The following is an 11,212-nucleotide window of genomic DNA, read 5'->3' as shown; positions in this document are numbered from 1 at the left end:
GCAGGGAAGTGGGGAATGCTGATTTAGGATTATTGGAGGTCAGGCAGATGCCATAAATCCATCATGCTTATAGGCTCAGCAGTGCTATACTGGTTAGCACTACAGATGAAAGGGACTTGGGGGTCATGAGTGACCACAAGATGAACATAAGCCTTCAGTGTGATGCTGCGGCTAGTAAAGCATGCAAATGCTGGCTTGCATCCATAGATGCTTCTCAAGCATATCCCAGGACGTCATTCTCCCCTTGTACACAGCCTTAGTGAGGCCACAGCTGGAGTACTGCATCCAGCTTTGGGCTCCACAATTCAAAAAGGGTGTGGAGAAGCTTGAGAGAGTCCAGAGGAGAGCCATGCGCATGATGAGAGGTCAGGAAAACAGACCTTATGACAACAGGCTGACAGCCATGTGGCTCTTCAGCCCAGAAAAGCACAAGTTCAGAGGCGATCTGGTGGCCACCTCTAAGTTTATTAGGGGTGTTCACCAGGATCTGGGGGAATATCTGTTCACCAGAGCGCCACAAGGGATGACAAGATTGAATGGTCACAAATTCCTCTGCGACCATTTCAGGGTGGACATAAGCAGAACTTATTTACTGTCCAAGCCCCCGAGGTTTGGAATAGACTGCTGCCGGAGCTGGTTCAAGCACCCACTTTGAACACCTTCAAGACACTTTTGGATGTTTATCTTGCTGGGATCCTATGATCCCTGCTGACTTCCTGCCCCTGGGCAGGGGGATGGACTCAATGATCCTCCAGGGTCCCTTCCAGCCCGAATGTCTATGAAACCTATGAAATCTAATGTCTATGTTAGTCCATGATCTTTTGTATCCAGTAGATTTATGATTTGAAGTTCATAGGCTCACCCTCAAAAGGTGTTTTGTATATTCCCTTTGAGGAGTACAACTCAGAGATTGGAGAGAGAGAGAGTGGTAGTCTTAGGAGAAGTGTACACCCACAGGTAATTGGGTTTTCAGTGTGCATTCATTTTGGTACACAGTTGTTTGGTTTCTCCTACAAATTTTCCATAAGGGAATTTAGGGCACTGGATGAGATTTAATACATTTCTGGAGGTGCAGCTGTAAGATCCAGGAATACTGATGGTTCTACTGTGGGGGTAGTGGAGATGTGTTGGCAGGTTTTACATTTCTTGTCCTGGCATGGTCTGGATCCATTTGGTGTGTTTTGGGCTGTTTGCTTCTAGTGATGGTGAGGTCTGGCGGTTGTTTAAAGGCTAGGAGGGGTGGTTCTGGGAAGCTCTCTTTAATAATTGGGTTTTCTTCTAGTATGAGCTGCAATTGTTTGAGGATTTTCTATATAGGTTCCAGGGAGAGATGGAATGCACACTAATGGTGTGGAATTCATGGGCATTTTCTTTTTGTACTGCAGCAATTCTTCCGGTGGTATCAATCAGACTGCAAGGTTTTTGGTCCAAGTGATGAACATGTCACTTATATATCTTAAGTACAGCACAGGTTTGATGGTACAGTTCTTGAGCAAATTTTCTTCCAGGTGGCCCATAAAAAGGTTGACATATTGTGGGGCCATTATGGTGCCCATAGCTGTGCCAATGGTCTGGAGGAAGTGTTGGTTATTGAAAGTGAAGTTGTTGTGTGTGAGGATGAAGTGTGTAAGTTCAGTAATATCTTTAGGTCTGTACTCCGAGTCGTAATTTTGCTGTTGTAAGCCAAGGCTGTATGCAAGCCAGGTTGTTCCCAGCACTCAGCATGCCTGCCCCAAGCGCTGGAAAGAATCAGCCTGGTGCTGCTGCCGGCCCCAGCCTGCCGGGGAAGCCTGCTGTCATCCCACATGCAGATCCAGGTGCATGTGCCCCCAGGAAAAGCCTGACACAGCCCCCCAGCCCTCCCAGGGGGCATGGAGTAGCAAGAGGTGCGCCTTGCCCGTCCCCCCACACCGACAGTTCTCGTTGCAGCGGGTGCTGGTCACTCCTGGGGCCGCTGCAGCAGGGGCTATGGTGAGTGCAGACAAGCTGTACTGCGTCCCACACCACCCAGGGCTCAGCTTGCTGCTACTCCCTCCAGTCCCTGCTGCAGCGGCCCCAGGAGCAGCTGACACCAGCAGCCCGCACCACGGCATGGTGCAGCCCAGGAACTGGAGTGAGTGGGAACAAGTGGAGCCCAGGCATGTGGGGACAAGCGGAGCACAGTGCAGCCCTGAGAATGACACCCCTTACACAGCAAACCATATAAGGAAAGGCTGAGGGATCTAGCACTCTTCAGCCTGAAGAAAGAAAGGCTGAGAGGGAACCTGGTAGCAGCTGACCACTACACTACGGAAGTATATCAAGGGTGCAGCGAGCAACTGTTCACCAGGGCACTCAAAGGCAAAACCAGGAGTAATGGCCACAAACTCCTGGAAGACCGATTCAGGCTCAACATTAGGAAAAGCCTCTTCACAATTAGAGTGTCCAGACTGTGGAATAAGCTCCCTCCAGAGGTGATGCAATCACCTACCCTGGAAATCTTCAAGAGGAGACTGGACAGTCAGCTTGCTGGGGTCACCTGACCCCCAGTTGTCTTTCCTGTTTGGTGCAGGGGGGGCTGGACCCGATGATATTCCAAGGTCCTTTCTAGCCTTCTAATCTATGAAAGTCCTTGGACGATTTTGGGCTGCCTAGGGCAGGTTTTTCACGTTTTTATGGTTCAGGACCAGCAGCAGGAATTGGGATTTCTCCTGAATGGATTGGGTGGGTTGCATGAGAGTTTACCTTCCCAGTGCCAGTAGCCCCAGCAGAGGCAGGGGTGGAGACTGGGAACCTCACTTCCTCTGTACCATACCTCACCCTGGGCTGGGGTATGGCTGTCCTCCCCCTGTGTGGGTGAAGCCATTCTTGCAGCAATCTGCTTCTTCCCTAGGCCAGGTGGGCAGGGCTGCCACAGCAAAAACACACAATCTTTTCTGTAAAGAGGTAATACCATGCTCCCCCAGCATGCATCATAGGGAGAAATTTCAAAGATTTCCCCCCATCCTCCAGGATTGTAAAGACTTCCCTTGCTCAGGGGCTTTAGAGCCAAGTGAGAGTTTACAAGCGGGGCTTGTTATCTTACCAAAGCAAGCCAGATCCTCAGCAAACTTGTCATCGCCAACAAAAAAGGGGGGCAGGTGGTGTGGGACAATATGACCTTTATGGCCAGATTGTTACTGCTTTGCCTTTAAACAAAGGCCATCAGGTACTTTTTTTAAAATTATAACAACAGTTTTAAAGTTTCAACACAAAAAGGTGAAAGCACAAAATTATACGGCCGTCTTAGGGCTGAATGTGAAACACCTGTCAGCAACAAACATACTGCAACACCAGATATTAACCTCCTCCCCACTACCCGATGCCCCTCATGGAATTACACATTTAGGACTAGCTGTCCATTGTCTACCTTGTAGAGTGACCCCTTGATAGCCCAACAAGGCACAAACTGGTCCACATTCTGTTGCCAAGTGAAGTGTCTAAGCTCAAATGCGATGCATGCCCAGATTAAGAAAGAGTGAGAGCAAGATCACTCCTCTATTGAATTGACCTGAACTAGAATAAATGGCCAAGAAGTGATGCTGTAACATAAATCTATCCATACAGCAGTTACACTGTTCCTTATATTTTAAGAAATGCAACTATTTCTTGTCTTGTTTCCAAGGCAAAGAATTTATATCAAAAAAGCTACCCAGAAAATTGTTTCTAATTTTGAATTGAATCCAATCACTTTTGTACTCCTATTAGGAGGCAACCCAAAGCTCCTCCACAACACCTTCTGAAACCCTTAAGCACCAACTGTGTACAATATGAAGACTTGCCTATTCTGTTTCTCGTTTCTACTGCAAGACAACAGACTTTTCAGCATCAAGGAGAACGTTTTTTCTTTGAGATGAAAGGCTTAAACAACATTAAATAGCAGAGGAGGATTTCCACAGGACAGGCCTGAATAATCTATAGAAGTGACTGGAGTACAGAAGAACACTGAGGTGCAACTACATCCCAGAACAAGTGAGGATGTTCATTGTAAAACTCGGACTGGACATTTTCTGTCTCAGCTAGAACATGCTAGCAACATGTTTTCACTGTGACCTAAATATGTCAAGAGAAAGAGATAGATTTATATATCCCTTCCAGTCAATGGGGAGAGGTAAATAAAGCTAGTGCATTTCACTTTTACATGTCAGCTGCATCTGTGGCTTAAAATTTGTTCCAACACTCATGTCACCCTGCCACCAGACACATAAAGGATTCATGAGGCTCTCAAATGGTTTATGTGAAATAGGCCTAAGTACAGCTGGTAACTGGTTACAACCAGCTGGCTGGGAACATGGGCAGTTTCCCTCCTTCAGACACACAGAACACAGAGAAATACAAATACAATCAAGTCACTTTGAGTCGATGAAGTGTCCTGATGTATACTGAAACAGTCATATTACATTAGGTTTTCAGACTAACATTGTTATGACTGCATTTCTCAAGTGTAGATACTGAAAATACAGGGACATGAACACAAACATGTTACAAACAGTCTCTCTCAGATCCTGGATAGTTTTCGCTAAAGACCTTGACACAAATATCCCATCTTCAAATTATGCTAGGAAGTTAAAAAACAGGTAAGTCTACTTAACATTATTACATGGACGATGTTAAAATCCTGAATCTCAATGAATTGGTGCATACACTTCTCAAGCACAAAATGAATATCAGATATTAAATGTCATGGCCACATTGCCACCTCCTCAGTTCTTCTCTTGGACTATTTCTTATGCCTGTTATTCCCTTTTTCAGAATTAAACTAGGTTACCGTAAGTAACCAGTTCCCTCATTAACCAGTTTCCTGACACACATTTTTCAGAATCAGAAAACCCATACCTGCAGTAGGAGGGGGAAAAATGATCAGAAGTAGTAGACAGATTGACGCTACATGGCTGAAGAGGGTGTATAAAGATGAGAAGGGACATCTGAAAAAGGACGTGAAGGCTCATTTCACAAGCCTCTATTAATTCTATGTTTCAGTTAGCCTACAACAAACAAGTGAGAAAGTGCAATGAAAACCTCCCCAAATTCAAGCTCTCTTTACCTGGTCCCTGTTGTTGATGTTCGAGTACGGTAACTGCCCAGTCATCAGTTCATAAAGAACAATCCCAAATGCATATACATCCGACTGAAAGCTATATGGGTTTTTATCTTGCATCCTAATTACTTCTGGTGCCTGTACCATAAAGGACAGAGTTAGTATTCATTTCACAGTATTAAAATGCCATTTCACAGAACAAATTTAAAATTTTGCTTTTAAAACTATAAAGTGCAGCAAGAGGTTGCCATGCACAGCTGTTCTTTCAATTTTAGGTTCCCTTAGTGTCCAAACATAAAGGCTTCCTGGTCTGCTGTTGGTTACATATGCAATTCAACCTAAAATATTAATACATGATGGATAAATTTCAAAATCTGCTGGCTCTCTAAGTGGGTGAGGTCATGACTGTACTATATGATGGAAACTGACCCCATTACAGATTGAGAAGCCATTTTGGAAAGTGAAATTACAATAGTGCTAAAGAACCATCACACCTATCAAAATCTTAAGGTAGTAAGAAAGGGAGAAGTTGGGCTAAACATATGACCACCAAAACATTTTTTCTGAAGAGATAATTTGATTCAAATATCTCACAGCCTCTTCAGAGTAGCTACACTTGAATAGATCAGATTGAGAAGCCTATTATTTTTAAACAAATGTGAGAGAATATTTCAGACTTCACTGATGTCTTAAAGACACATTTAAAGAACAGATTAAAGTATTTAGTGTCAGCTGATGTTAGGTTTGTATGGTCTGTCTGCTTGAGAGATGTTTTGAGACTTCTGGTTAAAGAAAAAAAATTGGGACTCACGTATTCTGAAAACAATACCTACATACCACCCTTTACTTACCATCCAAAGAATAGATCCAGACAACTGTTCAAATTGATGGGACCCACTCCATCGTGATTTCACTGTGGCTAGACCAAAATCACCTATTTTTACTGTGAGGTCTTCATGAAGAAATATATCTATACAGAAGTTAAGGTAAAAAAAGCATAGTTCCTAATGTTCTCTACAAGCACATATATATTAAATAACTCTATATACCTGCAATGCTAGCTGTTATCAATTGGCACCATCCATGAACAGTATAAAAAACTAAGTAGTCAACCCTCATATATATCTAGATTCCAAACAACCAGTGTCTGAGAAGTGCTATATTCTAGCTTGCAGTAATGATAGTGTTAATAAACTAGGCCCCAAATGATTATATTAAAAATGTCAAGTCCTTAAAGAGCTGCATATATCTGCAAGTCTATAGACGAGTTGGCACAACCCTTCCATGTGGTATCTGGTGGAGGTATCTGAAATTCACTGGGATACTTCTACAAAACTTGTTTTCTCTTTACAATCATGTTAAAAGGCACAAAGAATATTTTTTATTTTGCTCCTCACATTGTTACCCATTGCCAGCCAATGCTGACTCTCCTTTAACATTTCTGCAGGTGAACTGATCTTCACATTCATTCATTTCTGGCAGAATAAAGGGGACTTATTTTCATGTTCCAAATTTACATCTTTGGGAAAGGATACTATTACTCTTGAGGTCTCTGTGGATGATTGACTTGGCATGCAAGTAACTGAAAAGAAAGAGAATATTTTAGAACAGATAGTCAAGCACCCATTTCATTCATCAGTAGCTGAAAGTGTACACTTTATTCAGCTGAAGCAACAAACTGTTGTGTGTTCAACACACAAGTACTGTTCAAAGCAGGAAAATTACAGTTACCCTTGATGGCTCTTTCAAGCAAAACAATGAAACTAATAACCACCACCACCCACCCACCCCACCCCTCATACTTCATCAGCTATTTTGTTTTACTGTCCAGAAATCTGGCACACTCTCAGAGCTCACAATCTAACTCTGGGTCTTAACCTACTTAACCTTGCTTCAGACTGAAACCTGTTTTATGTTAGAAGTAATCACCCCTTGAACTGAGTTGCCAACAGCCACGCTTACAACAGAAGCATATTAAAAGGTCTATTGTAAATTTCTACCAAGTAGAAATAACAATACTGTCATAAAATGCAGCAATACACTGGGAGAAGACTCTGGCCTCAGTACAGAGATAAAAACTAGTTAACTCTGCACTTGGAGTAAGAGTAAAAATGAAAAAGAGCAAATACCATCTTAAAGTTCATTACAAGCAAGGAACACAACACTTACTCCATGCCTTGTGCAGTTTGCCGTGCAATATCAATGAGTTTGATCATCTCAAATTTGGTCTCAATGATGTGTAGATGGTGATACAAGCTGGAACCTTCACACCACTGTGTGACAATAGCCAGCTGTGGCTTTGTTGAATAACCCATGAAGAGTAGGATATTCACATGTCTTGTTTTCCTGTAGGAGAAAACTCACTGAAAAAATCAATGACAAACTTGAACTGAACTATCTAAATCAGGGGTGGCTAACCTGCAGAATGTGTGCTATAAGTGGCAAGAGCAGCCTCTATGTGGCACAGAGCAGGGGAGGCAGGGAGCAGAAAGCAGTGGCAGATCAGGCAGGAAGGAGGCAGGGCAGCAGATAGGGCAGGAGAAGAGTGGCACTTGGGAAGGATGTCGGGCTAGTCAGTAGCATGCCTGCCAAAAAGGCTGGCCCCCACTGATCCAAATTAGATATGGTAGCTCCCTTTAAATGCATTAGAAAACAAACACAAGTATACAGTTCTCTAGATTACTTTTATTGTATAAGTCACTATTCAGATTTGTCTAGAAAGGAAAGCATAGTGGTGGCTAGAAAAATATGTTCCAAAAATACAATAATAAATGTCCACTTCTTTATATTTTGGAAAATAAGAACAGTGTTCCTTAATCTGTGGGTAACAACTCATAAGTGGGTCACAAACAAACTTTAAAAATGGATCAATGAACTTTAAAAATGGATTCTCCTTTTAAAGAGAAAAAAGTGGGAAATAGTGGCTTTTTTCTTGCAAGCTGTCAGGGTTCCAGCTTCCAAGGGGCTACTTGGGGCCCCCCCATGCCTCACATACCCACCCCCTTCCCCACATGCTGAGGCCTGGGGGCAGTGGGTCAGGAATGAGGGGCACTAGGTTGGGACTAGCCACCAATGTTTACAAATGGGTCCTGGTCCAAAAAGGGTTGGGAACTACTGTTCTAAGCAGAATACACAAGAATAATGATTCTGAAACAGCATTAGATGGACGATCTAATGTCAAACTGATAATTTATATTTCCTTACCTGAGCACTCCTACTTCATTTTTGAAGGCCTGTAACTGCTGAGGTGTGGGTGCTGTAACATTCAACATTTTTACTGCCACATCACCTTTAAAAGCCAATTAAAAAATAAGATGTACAGTTTAAACAGATTATTCAATGGAGGTAATACAAAATAAAGCAAAAGTAAAAAATAAAATATTTTATCCTGTAGTCTTCCCTAAAGTCATCAAGCCATTAACATGAAATAAAAAAATGGAGGAGCGACTCTTCCATAAAACTACAAAGGAAAAGATAATTTCTCACTTTACTAACAGATATTGACTCTAACATTTCCAAACCCCACCCCCTCTCCCTTTCTTTGGAGTTCCTCATCCAGTCAGAGCTTGACACCTTAGGCTCACTGGCATTTAGAATGCATTTTTAGATGATAATTATTCATTACCATGAGCAAAAGAACAGTTTCTTAATTTGCAGCCCCAATTTCTCATATTTAAACTACTGCTTTCCTAAAAATAAATCAAAACATCTAAACAGCTTCCTTCATGATGCTTGAGAACACCAGTTTGCCATATTGGCAACATACCATGCCATTTTCCCTTGTAGACTGTTCCAAATGATCCAGACCCTATCCTTTGCCCGACGGTAATCTGTCCATCTGGTATTTCCCAATCATCACTTGAGTCCCGTCGACCAAGGGTTTTCTTTAAAAAGAAAAACACAATTGTGGTAAAATTATATAAAATCACCGTGTCCTTTCCTAAAGCTTATATATGTTCCTTTCTAAACCGGAGTGCCTCAACAGGATGCATCATTTAAAATTTTAGTTTGAAAGCATTTCCAGAGCAAGTCATTAGTAATATTTGATTTATAATTGAGTCTTTACTCTTTTCCAGCTGAGTACATACTGTACCCTCAGCACAGTGGTACACCAAGTAATTTCCTACCATAGCAGTTATCAAGGAATCAGATTTTGATAGTAGTTGCTAATAAAGTTGAAAAATTTCTAGTAATAAATGGAAATCTCAGGGATACGAATTTCAGAGAAATAATGCTTAAATTGTGATTTTTTTTTCAAATGTTATTTTCAGAGGATTAGCCTACATTAGAGAATCAGGAAGCCAGTATTTATCAAAATGACAAGACAATGTAAGCAACTTCACTGAAGGGAGATCAGCATTGCATTAACAAATGTATATGTCCATAGTCTTTTGCGTGCTACCTAGCAAAACTTTTATATAAATGGTCCTAGTTATTTAATGTTGCCGTGTTGTTTACTGACTTAGAGAGTGCAATTCCTTCAATAACTATTTCTAGAATAATTTTAGATGTCCTTCATAAAAGAGAAGCTATAAGAATAAGGGCATCTTTGTAAGAGCAGGAAAACACAGCTATTCTGCTCCTTACCATTCTATTCCTATCTTCTGAAGATGAGGATGACTTCCTCTCTCTCTGTGGTCCTGGGGACTTCTGTAATGCTTTCACACTGGTGAGGGACCCAGGCAATGAGGCAGGAGGTGTGGCAGACAAGCCCGTGGTTGAACCTAATTTGAGAAATTTAATAAATGAATTTTATGTAAAAGTATTAAAAAGACAGTTATATAATTTTTAAAAATATTAAGCACAGAAATTGTGTTTCAGATACAGTATCTCCAAATATAAAATGTACATGTTCCAAGTGAGGAAATATGAACTTCTGGACTACTGTATTAAATATATGAATTAGTATTGCAGTCTTAAACATCAAGAAGCAGCAAAGTGTATAGCAAACATTTGTGTACTAGATAGCTCCCAATGCTTTGTTATTGGACTATTTGAACAACAATCTCTCTTTGGACAAATAGATGTTTTGATGTTTCCAGCTTCTTTGATAAGAAAAATAATTCTTAAACTTAACAGCCAGCTTTTCAGACTTGCTCTTGCTAACCAATAATAGCCAGGACACAACAGATTTGAATTAAAATAGAACTATACATGAAAGCTGGGAATGTTTGTTTGGTTTTGTTTTTTTTAACAGAGTTCCTGAGTGCCACCTAAAAATATTTGGCTGTTTCAAAGCTAGCTGCCAGTAGAGAGCACTTATTTATTAATAGCAAACTAGAGTGTAGTGGGAATTCAAAAGAAAAAGCACTTTAGCTAGCCACTTACAGCTTATCAAATTAACTGAAAAAATAAACAATCCCTTGGTCTGGTATACAGTTTGTTAACAAAATGACCTATTATTTTTTTTGTTAGAAAAATAATAGGACTGTTTTAGAGCTCCAATGCTTTTTTTACAAAAACAATTCTTCAGACTAGATACTGGTTTTTAATATAGCATCATAATTACTAACAAGATCACACCGACACTCCCAATGTGAAGGAGGAACGCAAGTCTACCTTTTATGTTTGTGTTGCTCTGCTAATTACTGCAAATCACCATGCAAGACCCCAAGTATTTTACAGATGCTTTCTACTATAATGGGTTCTGAGGAAATGGTACAATACATGTATTCTTTCCTTCCTTGCGCAGCAGTTATATTCTTATTAAAGCAGATAAGTACAATTAGAAGAACCTAAAATACAAGATATAGAAAAAGCAATGCATCTTTTAGTGGGAAAAATCAGGACTGTGCAAAATTTCAGCAGCCATTTCATTTTAGAGGTGTTTTGGCACTCAAAACACTGAATCCAAAACAAAACCAGAAGGCTCCAAAACATCTCCAAAATTAAATGAAACCATTTGAAACATTTTGGAAATGTTTCAGAAGTGCCTCTGGGGAATAGTCCAGCACAGCTCTGCAGCCCTCCTTTTGAAGTGCCGGGAGCATGGGGCAAGGCAGGGGATGGGCCCAGGCAGGGCAGCTATAGGGGCTTCTCCCACAGCTCCCCTCACTGGAACAGAGGCAGTCACAGCTGAAGGAGCCAGAGAAGAAACCTCCATGGCTGCCATACCTGGCCCCAGCACTGCGCTTATCAGCTGTAGCAGTGATGATC

At 41.3% G+C, this 11,212-nt stretch overlaps 1 protein-coding gene across 2 annotated transcripts in view; it reads right to left on the bottom strand.

Annotated features, from left to right (window-relative positions):
• BRAF (B-Raf proto-oncogene, serine/threonine kinase) overlaps window positions 1–11,212 on the bottom strand; it is a 130,508-nt gene that overhangs the window by 18,796 nt on the left and 100,500 nt on the right. For both annotated transcript variants that reach the window (XM_019544680.1, XM_019544679.1), the window contains exons 10-16: window positions 9,644–9,780; window positions 8,823–8,940; window positions 8,261–8,345; window positions 7,226–7,402; window positions 6,592–6,638; window positions 5,908–6,026; window positions 5,063–5,194 (exon numbers count right to left, since the gene is read on the bottom strand). In XM_019544680.1, coding sequence (XP_019400225.1) covers window positions 5,063–5,194; window positions 5,908–6,026; window positions 6,592–6,638; window positions 7,226–7,402; window positions 8,261–8,345; window positions 8,823–8,940; window positions 9,644–9,780 — 815 coding nt within the window. The remainder of the gene's footprint in view (window positions 1–5,062; window positions 5,195–5,907; window positions 6,027–6,591; window positions 6,639–7,225; window positions 7,403–8,260; window positions 8,346–8,822; window positions 8,941–9,643; window positions 9,781–11,212) is intronic.

The sequence above is a fragment of the Crocodylus porosus genome, unplaced genomic scaffold (assembly GCF_001723895.1).
Source record: "Crocodylus porosus isolate Cpor-Errol unplaced genomic scaffold, CroPor_comp1, whole genome shotgun sequence".
NCBI classification, from domain to species: Eukaryota; Metazoa; Chordata; order Crocodylia; family Crocodylidae; genus Crocodylus; species Crocodylus porosus.
This window is presented reverse-complemented; position numbering and strand designations above follow the sequence as displayed.